The sequence below is a fragment of the Lepisosteus platostomus genome, chromosome 24 (genome assembly GCF_059453375.1).
Source record: "Lepisosteus platostomus isolate fLepPlt1 chromosome 24, fLepPlt1.hap1, whole genome shotgun sequence".
NCBI lineage: Eukaryota > Metazoa > Chordata > Actinopteri > Semionotiformes > Lepisosteidae > Lepisosteus > Lepisosteus platostomus.
Genome location: NC_142634.1, coordinates 14,755,088 through 14,772,262, shown reverse-complemented (window position 1 = coordinate 14,772,262; position 17,175 = coordinate 14,755,088). Strand labels below are relative to the sequence as shown.

At 42.1% G+C, this 17,175-nt stretch overlaps 1 protein-coding gene across 1 annotated transcript in view; it reads left to right on the top strand.

Moving 5' to 3' along the window:
• Nucleotides 1-551: 551 nt before the first annotated feature.
• ptpn11a (protein tyrosine phosphatase non-receptor type 11a) overlaps nt 552-17,175 on the top strand; it is a 31,612-nt gene continuing 14,988 nt past the window's right edge. Inside the window, exons 1-11 of the mRNA XM_088617692.1 lie at nt 552-843; nt 6,481-6,603; nt 9,976-10,170; nt 10,544-10,736; nt 11,680-11,799; nt 12,424-12,537; nt 13,056-13,152; nt 14,011-14,090; nt 14,977-15,135; nt 15,691-15,822; nt 16,174-16,328. Of these exons, the coding sequence (XP_088473818.1) occupies nt 830-843; nt 6,481-6,603; nt 9,976-10,170; nt 10,544-10,736; nt 11,680-11,799; nt 12,424-12,537; nt 13,056-13,152; nt 14,011-14,090; nt 14,977-15,135; nt 15,691-15,822; nt 16,174-16,328 (1,382 nt within the window). The 5' untranslated portion in view covers nt 552-829. The remainder of the gene's footprint in view (nt 844-6,480; nt 6,604-9,975; nt 10,171-10,543; nt 10,737-11,679; nt 11,800-12,423; nt 12,538-13,055; nt 13,153-14,010; nt 14,091-14,976; nt 15,136-15,690; nt 15,823-16,173; nt 16,329-17,175) is intronic.

Here is a 17,175-nt window from a genome sequence, read left to right as displayed (position 1 = left end):
AAATGTTTGGGTCCAACACCACTTGGTAGTTGTGGATGTGTGCAGCAATAAAATAAGATCTGGAAAAAGAAAGAATTTGACCATATCTTGCCAGCATTGTATGATCTGTACACATCAGGGCAACATAATAAGGCAACAATAAAATGACAGTAGGTCTAAATGGGTCAAAGAAAAAGCATTATAAAGTATTTTTCAAAATACAATTACAATTTCATAAAAATATAGTATTTACATAAATTATATTTACCTTAACCGCTGACATGAGTTTTATTTTATTTCAAACATTATTTCTAACTTGATTGTATAAACACATATGCTTCCAGTTCAATACAGGCATTTTAAGTTCTGCAGTTTTCACTGATTGGTAATATTAGTTTATTTGTTCGATGGAAAAAAAATGAATTTTATCTTACAAATTTTAATTAAATACCTGCAATTAATTATTTAATTAGATATTTTGGACGATAAATAATCTCTACTTCCTCTTGCCATAATCCAAAATGGCGAATGTAGCCTCAGAGCATGTCCCGCCCCCACAGTGCGTCTGTGTCTTGTCTAGTGACGTCTTATCTCCGAGTCCTGCCGTAGGCAGAGTCTTGCTGGTGAGGCCTAGGGGTTTTCATTTGGTATTTTGTAATAAATTTTGATCCGTGCCATCACCAGCCCGACCGTTTGTCTCTGAACTCGGGCTGAGCCAGGTCCATGGCCTGTTGGGCGCTGGTCTGACTTCTCCGTGGGGGAAAAAAATAAAACGGCTAGATTGCGCGACTGAAAATAACGAGGAAATCAAATTGAGGAACCAGCACTTGAAGAAGTAACGAAAAAAAAGATGACATCTCGGAGGTAGGTTGTAAAAACTCTGCTTCAGCGAATGTCTGGCTTCCAAAATGTATTTTGGTAACGGTGCCTTGATCATTTTTGCCTCCTATACTATTGTCTCGTTTTCTTTTAATGTGATGACCGTCTTTCAAACAAAAAGATTAAGTCATTGACGGTCTGTATCTTCGGAAGAAATTCCAGATATGACTTGTTTTGTCAGAATTATACATCGGGTTCAGCATTTTTTTCAGCACACTCGATAGCATGCACTTCTGTCCTTTTGATTAAAAAGTAAAAATATTGTTTGCACGGCAAGGTTGTGCAGATGAATCGTTTATGAACGTCGTACTAGTTGAAATGAGCGTTTTCTAAGAACACCAGGCTCTGTTTTGAAAAGATTTCTAAATTTGATTTAAACCCGGAGAGAAAGTTCTATACAACAGCCGCGCTTTAAAGACCTGACGTGTCGAAATTAAATTGTTTTACGTTGTGCTCCGAAAACGAACAATTTTAGCTCATGTTCTGAAGACCGAGAATGAAAACAAACCGTTTTTCACTACTTTTCCTTAGTTTTATGTAATTTCCATAATTAATGTAACCTGGGATCTGCTTTTCCCAAGAAGACGGTTTTATTTTTATTTTTTCAATCTTTTAATGCACACTTGTTATTCACGGGCTGTCGTGTAGTATAGGGGTTTTCATCATTGCCCGTACCGTCCCGAGCCCCCAGAGACCCGTGTGAGCAATCCGAGTTGCACTAATCGGGCCAATCATTTAATCAATCCATTAAACTGTCCCATTAGAAATACCCCAGCCCCCTTAGAGGAGCAGTGCTGGCCCAGAGCACAAAAAATGCAGTCCACTGGTGTGCTGTGTGTAAAACACTTCTGCCCCTGAACAAGCCTCCTCATTTCCACATTTCGGCGTGGAATTAACTTTTGTTCGGTTAATTGCTTTTCTCTGCCAGGCATCAAAATAGATTTCTGCACAGTTATATTAGAAAATGCTTTATATCATCATAGAAAGCACATCTCAAGTTCAGTCTGCGTGGTCTTCCTGTGGCTCTATAAATGTCCAGGGTTACTTGATGCGTTTGATGCTAACTGTAAAATTAAGTCTCATTTTGAGACACGGTAACTTCTGATCTTCAGTTCCTAAAGGCAATTTCATTTTCACTACTTAAGCAGGAAATCTTCCAGTAAGCAATCTAGTATTCTTGAGTTACACTGTCAAAAGGCCTGATCCATTGTACCCTAATGTTTTTTTTGGTGGTTTGTATTTTAATAATCCAGGAATCGCATGTAGTCCCTTCTTGGAGACTTTTGAGTCAAAACATCAACAACCGGAGTTTCAGCATCTTGCAGAGATCTAGATAATCTTTCCAATTCCTAAGTGCTCTATTCAATACAGGGTTGTGGGAAGGATATACCAGGACCCAAGTCCATTTGGGTATACTCACACGAGGGCCAGTTAACCTATCGGTATGTCTTTGGGCTCTAGATGGAAACAGGAGCACCCTGAAGAAACCCACACGAGCACAAGGAGAACATACAATGTAATGAAAATAGCTAAGACAGATTTTGGATTTGATTTGATTGCTAAATTGAAAATAGGCCCTATCTTAGATACAGACATAGAGATCTAATATATAGCCTTGTAGGCATTACAGTTGCTTTCCTGGTCCTGGCACTGGTGCTACAACCCTATCAGTTGAAAGACAAAAATAGTCGTTTCATTTTTCTAACAAGTAAACTGCTTGCCACTTGAAAAGTGTAATTTGATGAAACTCCACGAACAGTGAAAATGTTCTGTGAACAATGTGCACATTTCTGCAGAATGAGTTCTTCTGCTGCTTAGGTCTGACATTAATGGTCAGTTTGAAATTAATGGCAGGAAATGAGGCTTTTTTTAACTAAAGTACAAGCTCTTTAATGTGGGGTTTGTTTAACCTGTTGCGGAGGGATTCTATGGTATTAAGTGGAGTTTGTGCTCTAGTATCTATCACACTCGCGTAGTTGTTAACACAGAAGAATGCAGAGGAGCAGCGCGTGCTGTGTTGTCAGGCAAAGTCATGTCGTTCTTTCGTTCATTCATGTCTCAGTTTGTGCTAAGTGTGGGTTTCACGGTGTGAAAAGATGATAGTATAAGTGTGGACATCAGTGCTGTGTGAGAGGGGAAGAACTGTGCCGACTGTTCAGTTAGGCTGCAGTTCCTGCTTGGTGTAAAGAAGTGTGCGTTCTAACTGCATGTGAATCGAGCTCTTCTGGATTCTTCACATCAGGCTGCAGTGTTGTGGTTCAATGAGTCTTTCCCATTAAGATGTATTAAACCAAAATGATGTTTTTAAAAGGAAGAGCAAATGAAAGTAGTAAGAATTGTCAGATGTTATGCGAAATAGTAAATCATCTTCGTGTAGTTGTACATGACACTCAAAGCATTTTAATCTTTTTTTTTTTGTTTACCACGGTACTTTGGTTTTCTTGGGGGGGAGGCAGGAGATGTTTGCTGCTGCTGTTGGTTAGGAATTTTCAGTTGGACTATATATAATCAGACTAGGCACAAGGTACAGTATAGGCAAAAGTAAGCCAATGTTCTTCTGTAGTTGGGCAGTGCTTAACATCTGGGGGACTCCAATCCTGTCTTTGGACATGCAGATGTAAGATTGCGGGTTCGGATACCAGGTGGGGAACCGCTGTTGCACTCCTGAGCCAAGTACTCAGCTCAGCTTACTTCAGTCAAATGTCTTGCTGTAGAAATGGGTACAAAGCTAAGACACTTCTAATAAAAGTGTAAGACAAATATAATTCTTAAACATAATAATGTATTTTTTGGTTCAAGATTGTCTGTGCATTAGAGAAGGTAAGACATGTTTCATTTTTCTTTGATTGCTAACTAGCAGCATGGATCTGTGTGTGGTCTGGAGGAATTGATGGGTGCTGGTTGTTTTTAATTACCATCAATGAATGTACTTGGTTTTGGTTTGTTAAAACGTTCCTTTGACATAGAACAAAGCTGATTTTTATAAGTTGTAATGAGGAAGTGTATTTGAATAATCAAGATGAATTTGCCGGATTGTCTTGTGGAATACTACAGGAGCTGAAGGCTTATGCTTGTCTGTATGCCTTTTACGGGAGGTTTCTTAGTAACAGTTAATTTTCTTACACAAGACTCCAAACATGCAGAGTTATGACTTCTAATTGTTTTATTCAACAGGAGAAGCAATATGACAAACTTAGCTTTTTGGCGTAGATGGAATCTGTCGAGTTTAAATGCATTAAAATGTGAATCATTTCCTGGGTGATTCTCTTGGTGAATGTGTAGACGTCTTTCAGAAGATCCACTGAATTTCACACTGAGGATTTCATCTTGGAGTTACTGGCACATGGTACTCCTGATTCAGGAAGAAGTGTGATGATGGTATTATGTTTTGTGGATGTAAAAGTCCTGATTTTGCAAAAACTATGAAGGAAAATATTATGTTTAGTTTGGTCTTAAGTTACTCAGGGCAAAGGAAGTTAATGGATCCAGTTTCCCTTTTGCAAATTTCCTAAATGACCACAGACAATTTGATCTCTCTTTTAAACTCAAAAGCAAGAATTTATGTTCATGAATCATGTTACTAGTTCCAGATCTATCTCATTGGATAGATGTGGAAGTCTTTGGCAATTGCAGCTGATAATGCAGTCCAATGAAGAAGCTGTGGTTGTACTGATGTCTCTGTGTTTTAATTCAGCACACTTGTGTTGCGGACACTGTTTCTCAATGGGCCATCTGCTATGTCTAAACACCTGTAGATGAACACACAAGCACGGTGAAACATAGCCTACAGTACGTGGTTTCCTGGAACAGGCAGGTAGTGAAAGCAACACTGTGAACAGGGAAAGGATAATTCCATGCTAAGAAGAGAAGGAAAGAAACACGCACCTGAAGAAGGCTCCACAGCCGAAACGTGTTTCTTTTCTTCTCTTGTCAGCAGGGAATAAACCTTTACTTGTTCCTTTGCAGCCTGTGCATGCTGACGCAGCTCCCCGATTGAGCTACTTCATCACGTGTGAATGTCTAATTAAAACAAAACAAGTTAAACCATATGCATGAAGGCTCATGAATAAAAATAAAACCAGGTTGGTTTTGCTTTTAAAGGGCGAAAATGCACATGACATAAAGAATGCACGACCCTTCCTCAAAAATCATTTGAAAATAAATGTCAAACGAGAGGACATTTTATGCGTTATGAAGGACTATAACTTTTTCAGGAACTGATCATGAGTTATAGTCACCATGTTTTCCGATAAGTTATCCAGTCCTTGAACATGACCGTCAGCTCTGACTCAGGTTGCGTTTGTAACTATATTAGTCCATTGTGGAAATGCTTGGCTGTCTTAGTGTCAAAATGGAAGGCCCTTGATTCCTCATCTTCTATTACAGTACTTCTCATTTCTTCACTTTGTTATTCAGCTCAATAAATACGTGTATTTGAATAGTTAATATAATGGGCTTAAGGGATAATTGATCAGGGAGGCTGTAACGTACTGTATTCACATGAGTGTTTTTTGATTGTCATCTAGAGCAGAGGTTCCCAACCTATTACAGCTCGCGGACCACATGACCGACCATAAAAACGTCCGCGGCCCGTACAAGCGCATACAGTACAAGCTGCAAACATGGCTTTACAAAGACCTTCTAATGATTACAGAAGGAGTCCGCTCAGCACCTCACCAATAAATAAATAAAATAACTACAAATAAATTGTAAAAACCAAGGCCCCAGTCCAGCTCTTTCTTTATTATGATAACTCACGTACTTAATGTTTTGTTAAAACAAAATTGAGCAGGCGGAATCAAAACGAACTGAACGTCTTTCCGGAAGTGCAGGGTAGCCTTCTGTGCCCATGACCTTATGAAGACGCTGAGAAACAGAAATATGCACAATAACTATCAGAACAATGACAAAACAGAGGTAGATGTTAACTCCCCATCCATTACGTGATATTCAACACGTAGACTTTCCAGTGGACAGGTGAAGGAACGCACAGTGGCTGGTTCTCAGTTCCCACACGCGTAAAGCCCAGAGCCAGGTACTCACTGCTGTAGTTTCTCTTTTTAGTTTGGGTTTGGATTTTGGGCTATTGGTATGACACACTGAAGCATTTTCTTTGCTTGTAGATGGGCCTTCCACTGTGCCTTTCCTTGTAAGAGTACCGAACGCAAGTCACTTATCCATGATATGACGGGTAATTAGGCAGTTATACTACATCTGCATTAGCTTTCTTGTCATGTCACATTAAATGGCGGTCACGTCGGTCATGCAGCATGCTAAACCATAATATCTATTCAATATTTATATTATATATATTATGTTATATATTTACGACTCTCTTACAATTACAACAGTCACTTGATGGCCCCCCTGCAGTACCACCACGGTCCACTGGGGGGCCGTGGCCCACAGATTGAAAACCACTGAACTAGAGTATTTCCTCCTATAACTACAGCTAAATCACCTTAATGTGCTCTGAAGAGCCATAGTGGAGGCACACTGCTCTTAATTTTCTGGTGTTTACGGAGGGGAAATGAGAATCAAATACTGGGCTCGAAGTGAGCTGGGCGTAGCACTGGACGTTCAGATTGAAATGCTCTTTTTTTTTTCCCCCGCATCTTGCAGGTGGTTTCACCCAAACATCACAGGTGTGGAGGCAGAGAACCTGCTGCTGACCCGGGGGGTGGATGGCAGCTTTTTGGCTCGTCCCAGCAAGAGCAACCCTGGGGATTTCACTCTGTCTGTGAGGTGAGCGCAAGGAGTTTCACCTGCTGGGGAAGAGTACTCATGCACCTGGTCTGAGCTCTTGGGAAATCACTCCTTTCGCAGCTCAAGCTGTGTAATCTGCTCTTCCTGTGGCAGTGGGGATTTTTGCTGTGCCTTCCTTAGAACTGGTCTCGACGCGCATGGCCCCTGCCCCCGTTGTGGGAGGAGTGTGAGTGGAGCGCCGAGGTTAGAACCGACACTGCTTTCGGTTTTGCCAAGATTATACCCACTCGGCCCCTGAGTTCTTAGTTCTCCAGCAAAGCTTTGATTTAAAAAAAAAAGTAATAAGGCAGGCATACGGGGTTAAACCTTTATTTATTAATATTAGCAATACATATTAAACAACTTGCAACATGCATATTGCAGTATTTAGAAATTTACAAACATAGTGTCCCAGAGGCCTATGTCCTGACCAACCAGAAAAGTCACAGACTGCTGTCAAGTATTTAACTCGTATGTAACACCTACACAGGCCAATGAGAGACAAATCTTCCTCTACACCACCAAACAGAATACGGACACCAGTTAAAGCTCTCTCTGTGAACCCGGATGTTACAAAAGGAATGGGAACCTACGTCCCTATTCTAAAAATGCAGTCGCTCACTCACAGCCGAGGCCGTATTTAACTGAGGGTATCTCCACACAGGAAATCGGGTTCTTTACAACAGAAAGGCTAGCTCTCTTATCAAGCTTCGACTCAGATCTGGTCTTCATGGATGAGCAGGACCAGGAGCTCTCGCCTGGCACCTTCTTACTTAACCTTGTCCTCCCTTTCTCTTCTCTCCCTCTTTCTGTCCCTTCCAGTATCCTTCTCCTTTGCTTTCTCTGTTCCTGCCTATTTTATTCTGTGTTCCTGGAATGTTGATTGACACTAAAATGATAATTTGCCCAGACCTTAATTGATCAAGGATTTCTTTGATCAATGCAATTCACACCCAGAACAACTGACTTAACGCCATACAGTATTTCCTTTCTTGCTTTAAAGCTCGGAGAAATTCTGATGTTTGCCCTAGCTAGGTGTTACCCGTTGTATCTAGATTCTTAAGACGGCTCAATAGTCATTTTCAATGACCGTCATGGTATGTAAGTGTAATTCCAGAAAAAACATCTCTGGCTTTCCTGAGGTATGAGGTGTGACCGACATTCTAGCTCCGCTCTAGAGCTGAAAAGGGTTGAAGAGTGGGCAGACACTGGCAAGTGCCATGTGTGGCTCATAGAAATTTGAGCACGAGTGGATTTTGTTCTGCTCTTGTTTACTTCTTACCGAGAGTAAGAAAAGTGAATGGCGTGCCTAAGTCTAGGGTGGCAGTACAGCAGAGTGGCTGTTGGAGTTGCTGGTGCATAGCTCTTGGGCTGGTTCTGGACAGAGGCTTCGTCTGCACAGAGGTGTGATATTTATGTGCTGTTTCTTTCCACCTACTGAAGACCGGCTTTGGAGGCGAATTGGCGTCTCTAAATTGTCTCTGTTTGCACGTTCCGCAATGGCCTGGTGTCTCATGAAGCGCAGCCTTGTGCCCAGTGTTTCTGGGATAGGTTCTCAGATAAGTAGCTTTCTAAGGATGGAGGAAGTCCAGGACAGTTATGCAGTGTCATCATAATGCCCTAGTGTGGCCTCGCCTTAAGATTCAAAGTGGGGAGCTACTCATCTGCCCGCAAGATTTCCGATGGTAGAGTGGAGGAACTGCTGTTGCACTGGAAGCAGATTTGGTATTGCAGCAAGGGTGCGTGTAAAACAATACCATTACATATCGTGGTGCACTATATGTACCCCGGACCTGTTCTGGGGCCCAGCAACAGTCCTTGATGACAGCATTTTGTAAAACCGTAACATGGGTGCATTGATGCATTAACAGCTCAGTTTGTCATCGGTGTCCTAGAAAAATACAAATACTGAGGAGCTCATTAATAGCTATACCATCACTGAACATCACAGCTAAGGTGAGAAGTCTGCATGATGGAATTATTTTCAGATTCTCACATTCGTTTTGTATTTGTAATTTGAACTACTATGAAGTGGTAGCTAACCTTATGATTAAAGACCACAAATTTGTTTGCCGTAAGATGTTTTTCATTGATATGGAAGCTGTACTGCTTGTATGTTTAATTCTGGATGTCGGGGTGCACGATGCCGTTTTGAAGCATGATTCTAGGACTGCCCAAGGACAAGACATCTCAATCCTTATGTTAGACTTGTGAGGATACTGTTCTGTATGCTTGTGAAGTGCTAAGCTGCAGTGAAAGGTGAGCTCTGGTGAGAGATGGCTTTTTTTTTACGCAGATGGAATTTATTTTAACTGGTTTCAAAATGGTGATTTATCCTTGCAGTGTTCTTAAAATAAGTCGAGTGCCTGGATAAGGGTGCGTGGCCTGAGAAATATCCCACGTCACAAGCCACTTCTCAGTGTGTGCTTCCTTACTGAAGGCAGATGGGCGCGTCTGCTGACTTTTGTGGCTTGAAATACTGCCACAAAGCAAACTCAGAATCTGAAAATTATAACAAATTAAACATTTGTTAAATATGAAATTGACTGCATGATTCTGTTCTACAAGCACCAGAGAGTCCTATGTTGTAAAAACTGTCATTTTACACATAAACTGCTGATGTGCAGAAAACATTTTTTTATACTCGGATTGTTTAAGATCAATCCAAAGTAGCGATACTGACTCGGTGCAGCACTTGAGCAAGTTTGGCCACCCTTCTGCATTACGGAGAAAGAAATGGCTTTTCTGCTTCTCAGTTGCTCACTGTAGTGGAAGTGACATGTACCAAAAAAATCCTACATATCTGTAGTTCAGGTCTTCATGCTTTATAGTGTCCCGCACATTGCAGCTTCATGTTAAACATGCTTTGTTTTTGACTGTTGCTTTTTGTCCAGAATTGGTGTAACCTTCAGCACTGTGTTCAACATTTCTAGACCGTGTTTATTTTCAATGAAACAGTCACTCCATAGCAGATTTGTGGTTTTTAACTGAGTAACATTTCTTTTTTAATCCATCTAAAAATAGAATTCTGCAACGACACCCATTAATCTCTCTGTGGGTGGGTGATTTTACCAAAAGTAGTTGGTTCTTGAATTCACAGTTCCAGATATGTGGGTATAGGTCCCTGATCGCTTGATGCGTCATCAACTGTGCCATGTTTCAAGGTTTCTGAGCGGCTCAGCCAGTAAATCGGCTCACTGGGCTTGACTGGGGTTCCCTGAGCTCCGGGGGGGGTTAAGTGGCTATAAATGGCAGTATTCATGGGTCCATGTATTTGTTGAAATTTGATTCATCCAGCTAGTTCCATATTCAAAGCAAAGTAGCAGATCCCCAAAGAGAGTTGTTCAGCTGCGCTGTGTTTGGGCTCATCAGGCGGAACGGCGCCGTCACCCACATCAAGATCCAGAACACCGGCGATTACTACGACCTCTATGGCGGGGAGAAGTTTGCCACGCTGGCTGAGCTGGTGCAGTACTACATGGAGCACCACGGGCAGCTGAAGGAGAAGAACGGGGACGTCATCGAGCTGAAGTACCCGCTGAACTGCGCCGACCCCACCTCTGAAAGGTGAGCTCAGATCTTCGCCAGGAACAGCAGCGCGTGATTGATCGATCACCTGTGGAGTTAAGACCCACAGCGTAGAACCGCTGGCTGTTTCTTCAGACTTGCCTGTCGGAACAGTCGGACTGTGTTGGTTTCATTTTAGAGGAACATTGCCAGTGCCAGTTAAAGCTGAAACTGAAAGAAAATCAAATGCTTCCAGTTTTTTTTTACAACAGACTTGTATAGGACTTCTTCCACCAAAATGAAACCCTTTTCGTTTTTTAGCGTGTGAGTAAATGGGGCTCCAACAGCTGTCGGTTTGGAGAGTCGTTTCTGTGCAGTAAAGAGCCTTTATGATGCGGCGTGTTACAAACGTTGCCCTGTGTGTGCGCGCCAGGTGGTTCCATGGGCACCTGTCTGGCCGGGAGGCGGAGAAGCTGCTGACGGAGAAGGGGAAGAACGGCAGCTTCCTGGTCCGGGAGAGCCAGAGCCACCCGGGAGACTTTGTCCTGTCCGTTCGCACCGGGGACGACAAGGGCGACAGCAGCGAGGGCAAGCCCAAGGTCACCCACGTCATGATCCGCTGCCAGGTGAGCGCCCAGCGGCGAGCAGGGCACCTCGGGGCGAAAATGGACGTGGCAGCCCCGTGTCACAGGAGTCAAAGGTTTTGGGCGGTGTTGTCAAGTACTCTTTTAACGAAAGATCAAAGACGTAGAGCAAAGCTCTGCAATTTTGGTTTTCAAGGTAGACAGTCCTAGCAATAGCATGTCGGTTCGGGAAGAGGGTTCGATTAGCACGAGTGAGCCCTGATCTGCACAGCTTTGAAGCAGTTCTTTTTTTTTTTTTTTGCAGCTTGTTTTTTATTATTTTTCTTTAATTTGCAAGCCCACCAGCCAAAACAAGTTACAAAGATTTCTAAAGCGCTGTGTACATATAGATGGGGGTGGAGTGAGTACTGTCGAGTTCGTCGACTCATGGTGACCCTAGGGATAGTTCCCCCATCACTATTCATAGAGTTTTCATGACAAGGTACGGAAGTAGATTGCCAGGCTTTTCTTCTGCGCAGATAGTGCTAGTGTTGTTGTAGTTGTCGCTGCTGCCCAGTATGGGTTATTGGAGAATCCTGCGCCTTACATGGGACACGAACCCACTGCCCTGAGATTGCGAGTCTCATGCTCTTCCTACAGAGCTAGTCGGGGCGCATTCATATAGACATCTCGCATTTAAATTCTCATGTGTGTATATTTTCACTAATGATGCAAATGATATCATTGATCACCATTCATTTCAATCGTATTACGAACAAAACTATTGCTAAAAACATAAGATATATTCGTGAGCTTGATAATATTGCTGTGACCTACCGGAGTTTTAAGAAGCAGTTGTTTTTAAGGAGACCTGAAAAACCTGTGGTTCAACATGAGGTGGTGTTATTGGTCTCTAGGACCCTAAATCTAAAGCAAATGTGTGGTCATGTATGTGAAAGTGTTAAAATACCCTTGAAGAATGAACGAGCCTTCTCTGAATTTACAGCAGGACCTAAAGTACGACGTGGGTGGAGGGGAGAAGTTTGACTCCCTCACGGACCTGGTGGAACATTACAAGAAGAATCCGATGGTGGAGACGCTGGGCACTGTGCTTCAGCTGAAACAGGTATCCAGCAGTAGGGCTTCACATCCCTGATTTTTGGAATCCATTGGTGCCGTTTTTTTCCATGTCATCACTCTTGATATCAGTCAAATCCGTAGACATTGCAAGTCTACTTGTTTCTTTAAAAAATGACTTCTTGCTTTTTTTACTACACATTAAAAACAAGATCGTTACTGCTGTCAGCTTTGTTCAAGGGAAATCTTTCCTTCTGATAAGGAAAGGCAGAGCCTTCATATTTATTTAAGGTTAATGTGGAGAGGTCAACTGTTTAGTTATGCTCACGGCTTTCACAGTTTCTGAGGGAAAGTTAAGTTTCCTGGCCTTGGGGTACACCACATTGTGGACTTAGTGAAGCCAAAGCCTTGGTTTTGAAGAATTTGGCCTGGGTGGGCAAACTTATTGAGCAGAAGCTTTAAACTGGGATGACGAAGTTTGTGGATGTGTACCTGCAGAGCTGTAAGAGGAAGGTCAGATGTTTTCTGTTGTTATATATAGGGACATTAAAGGCTGTACCTCCTCACGTTTGGTGTTGGAGCAAAAAAAAAAAAGTCACCTGTTTTGCTTTGATTGTGTAGAAGGTGTGCTAGTCGATTTGTGTTCCTGACTTTGCTTTTCGCCTCCCCGAAGCCTCTGAACACCACCCGGATCAACGCCGCAGAGATTGAGAGCCGGGTGAAGGAGCTGAGCAAGTTGGCCGAGGCTACGGACAAGGTCAAGCAAGGCTTCTGGGAGGAGTTTGAGGTAAGGATCCCTTTATCTGTATTCTCTGAAACTGTCAAACTTGCCTGCGAAAATTTCTGAAGCAGCTTTATTTGAAAAGACCTACAGAATGCTTCTCCTAAGAATTTGTTTTATGTTACTTTTGCCAATACCTTCAAAACCAGCTACTCCAGTAAAAGGAATATCGGAGCTGCCAAGTCTAATTTTATTCTAATGCAATTTAGTCAGGGTCTCTTGACTTGTATGCAGGGTAACATTGAGTGTCATTAATATCATTCAACAATGAATAATTTTATGTTTAGTCAAAATGAAAACCTGCACCATGATTTTGTTGCATCTTCTGTCTGTGTAATGCAAGTTCAGCCCCTCCTGCAGCGGCCTTGGCCTGTGTGTGGAAGGAGAATCGTGAAGGACCGTTCTGGACCACGCTTTGTGCAGGCGGAAGCTGTCCGAGCCCTGGCTCCGACCCCACTGCTGCTCCTCTTAACCCCTACCTGCCGTGTTCACAGCTTTCTCGTGTGGTGCTTTCTGTGTTGCAGACCTTGCAGCAACAAGAGTGCAAGCTCCTTTACAGCCGCAAAGAAGGACAGCGAGCGGAGAATAAGAACAAGAATAGATACAAAAATATTCTGCCTTGTGAGTGCCTCCCCGTTTCCCCCTCGTTACTGTTAAGACCCCTTTCTTGTACTGTGGGTGCTCTGGTCTCTTCATAGCGCCATCATATCAGCACAGGTTTCAAAACCGCCTAAGAAGATGGTGTGGTGATGTATATTTTATTTTGGAGTCTTGGTTTCTTTTGCCAGCTCAAAGTCACTGTGGCTTCTTCCGTGTAGAAACAGGTTGTAGTCTGCTCATGCGGTTATTTTGCAAAGTGTCATTCTGTAACAAGATGTAGGGCTTTGAGATGGTTTCTTGCTATGAATATGGGATCTAGAAAAAAAAAATGATTTCATTCTTTAAAATCGCTATATGGCTGCATTAGCCTCTAGGCTGATTGAAAACCCCAGACCTGGTCACCCATGTTTGCCCATTAGATTAGTCAGATTTAAATTTAACTTAACATTGGAAAAGAATATAAGTTTAATTTTTTTAAACAACTGGAATCATTCACAACTTCAGAAGAAGTGGGGAAAAATGGTCAAAAAGAGGTCCCAACAATTTTGGTACCATGTAGGTCTCGGACAACTTTGGTGTTTTCCATAAGTTGCATTATTGTTTAAAAATCCTCTTTTCATTTTATATTAATAGCTGCACTTAAATATTCATACTCTTTATGGACATTTTCTGAACATGATGCAGATAACATCAGAATTGTTTCATATAACTGCATTTTGCCTGCAGTCTGCTTCATGGCATAGTGTTACACTTGTAAGCGCTGGGTGGCATGGTACTGTTTGCCATTGTGTTGAAACATTTTTTTATTTTCTTACATTTTATTAGTTTACTGTGACTTCTAATACAACTGATCGCAAAACTGTTTTCCCTCCTTTGCAGTTGATCATACGCGTGTGGTGCTAAACGATGGGGATGTAAATGAACCGGGGTCCGATTATATCAATGCCAACATCATAATGGTAAGTGAATTATAGAAGTGAGGAAATATAAATCTGTACAGAGCTGTAGAGCAATGCTGACACTTCAGACTCGGTCTGTATCATGTATGAAATTTATCTATTTCAGTTTGAGAGAATGTACAGTAATATTTCTGTGTGGTCTTATTTTGTTGTTTGTTGCGTTTCTCATTAAACAACTGTATTTTCTTGGATAACCCCCCATATCTGCTGGCATAATGTCAATAGTTTATTTTCTATATATGTATAAAGATAATATAACAAGAATGAAAGATGAAGACAAACGTTTATTTTGCTGTTCTGGACACGTTCTGTTTGTAAATCTTGTCATCGCTAAATAAAAAGTAAAAAAAAACAATTTCCTCAGGTGAAGGGCACTGATACTTTAGTCTCTGGTGCGTTTATTTTAAAATTTTTCCTTTGCAGTTCTACAAAGACAGTTCCCTGGCATTAAATAGTAAGACAGCAGAACTGGGGTGTGGCTGGTTGCTGCAGTTAAATGCGAAAAACATAAAAGCTGAATTTTCTAAATATTTTTACGAGTTTGTAATCGTCAAAAGAATTGCAGAAGGAAATAGAATTATAATGTATAGCATTGTAGTTATATTATTATAGTTCTGTACTGGGGCTCTACAGCAAGCACATAAGGAACCATTCATAAAACACCATCCCAGAAAAGGAATAGCTTTATAGCTACAGAAAAATTAAAGCCACATAATCCAAAGATAAAATGGATAAATGGTCAGATGGAAGTCAATTTTGAAAAGGGGGGGTTATGATTTTTCATCCTCAACAGGAGCATGGTATATCATTTCAGATGGTTGACTGTTTCCACTTTAGGCTTTGCTTATAGTATTTTCGAAAGACCTCAACTCTTTCTTCTTTCCAGCCTGAATTTGAGACGAAGTGCAACAACTCCAAGTCGAAGAAGTGCTACATCGCCACGCAGGGCTGCCTGCAGAACACCATCAGCGACTTCTGGAGGATGGTCTTCCAGGAGAACTCCCGCGTCATCGTCATGACAACCAAGGAGGTGGAGCGAGGAAAGGTAGTGAGGTTCAGGAATGGGTTTGCTCTGTCTGATTGTTCACCCAACAGACAGGGCTTCCGATATGTTCCGATATCCGGTTCACAAACATGGATTGGAAGAGAGAATGCAAAAGTGTTTTGTTCGTCGCATCATGTTCTGCTTGTGTAACTGTAGGGATCACCAGTGTATTTGAATCCCTGTCCATAATAAAAGAATACCAAGTTCTAACACTGAGAAAATGTAAGAGGACTATCAAAATGACAGTAGGGTCCTGTGCCCATCACCACTTTGACCCTACAAGAGGAATGATTCAATTAAATAGCTGTTGTTTTAAATAAGGCTTTGTCCTTTTTGTGGCTGGTTATTCAAAATGAGCATCCGAGTGGTCGGCCACTATGCTACAAAATAGGGTCAGGTGTTTGGGGTATATTGGTTTAATGTTCACAATTTGAAACTATTCTGTCAAGAGCAGACCAGTCTTTGATTCAGAGGTTGTCCCACATTCTTCGGGCAGAAAACCTGACGAGTCTCGCCATCTGCAGCCCTGCCCTTTAATCTCCCCTCTGTTTGCAGAGTAAATGTGTGAAGTACTGGCCAGATGTCTCCGCTTTGAAGGAGTACGGCGCAATGCGTGTCCGCAATGTCAAGGAGAACTCGGCACATGACTATATTCTGAGGGAACTGAAATTATCGAAGGTTGGACAGGTTAGTAGAGTTCCAGCATGTTTTTTTTTCCTTGTAGATGGAAAGGTAATAGTGCAATTGGCCCATTGCCTTAAGCTGCTGAATGTAAGCAGGAGAAAGGAGGTAGACAGTGATGGGCTGTGTGATGGTGATGCCTAGTCATTGCTTGTGATCTTTTTGTGACAAGCAGTCACACTTTATCCTCAGCTGTGGTAAAAGGTTTACATATAATTAAAAATAACTTGAAAATACACAGATAATGTTCTGTTCCCAACTGCAACTACAGTTGTGACGGGTATGGGTGTCCTGTCTCGCTGAGGGGTGCTCCAGCGTGTTCCTCTGCCGCCCCACGCAAGCCCTTATTTGTTCCAGGGGAACACGGAGCGGACGGTGTGGCAGTACCACTTCCGAGCCTGGCCCGACCACGGTGTGCCCGGCGACCCTGGGGGTGTGCTGGACTTCTTGGAGGAGGTCAACCTCAAACAGGAGAGCATCCTGGAGGCTGGGCCCATTGTGGTGCATTGCAGGCAAGTTCCTCTCTTCCAACCGGTGTGTCCGTGTCCGTGTCCACAGGCCACTCGCCTGTCTGAAAGTACCTGACCACGCCAGCGAAGCCTCTCGTATGGGAGCAGCATCCCAAGAAACGCATCTTTATTTTAGAAATGTAAACAGTAAGGATTTCTTAAGAGCTTTTCTGTGATTTATTGAGCTTTGCTTGTTCAACTTGTTATTATTGGCCTAAGAACCCATCTTTTCTTCTGTACTTGCACAGTCCATGTCTCATTGTGGCATCACCCTTTGGCTTTCAAAAATTGTCAGAACTGATTTTGCTACAAGAAAAACCGTGGAGCAAGTGTTTCAAGTTAAATGTGTTTAAATACACTCAAAATAATGGCGCTGTTGTTTTTCTGTTGTGGTTTAGCGGTTTGCTCATTGTTAAGCTGACATCTGCTGGGTCTACAGACTACAGACTTTAAAATACTTTCTTCAAACTATTTTAAATCTCCTCAAATGTAGAAACCCATGTACTGCCTCTTCTTACAGTGTCGCAGATACATGTTGCTTGCTTTAAAATCGGTGCTTTGAAATTTGACTGCCTCTGCTTGTAATATTACCAGCCTGGGATTTCCCATTGACCATCCCACAGACAGCAAGCCAATAAAAGTCAGATCAGTGCCTTTTGTTTTCCTTCAACAGCCTCCTTTGAATCGGTTACCACTGAAACATCTTAGTGTGTCATTCAGTAATCTACCAAGTCTAAAAGACTGTTTTTGAAATCACTGCTTAAGTATTCCACTTTCGTTATAAGTTTTTTCCACAGCTTGTATTATCTCTGTTAAACACTGCTGTATAATAGTTGTTACAAATGTAACT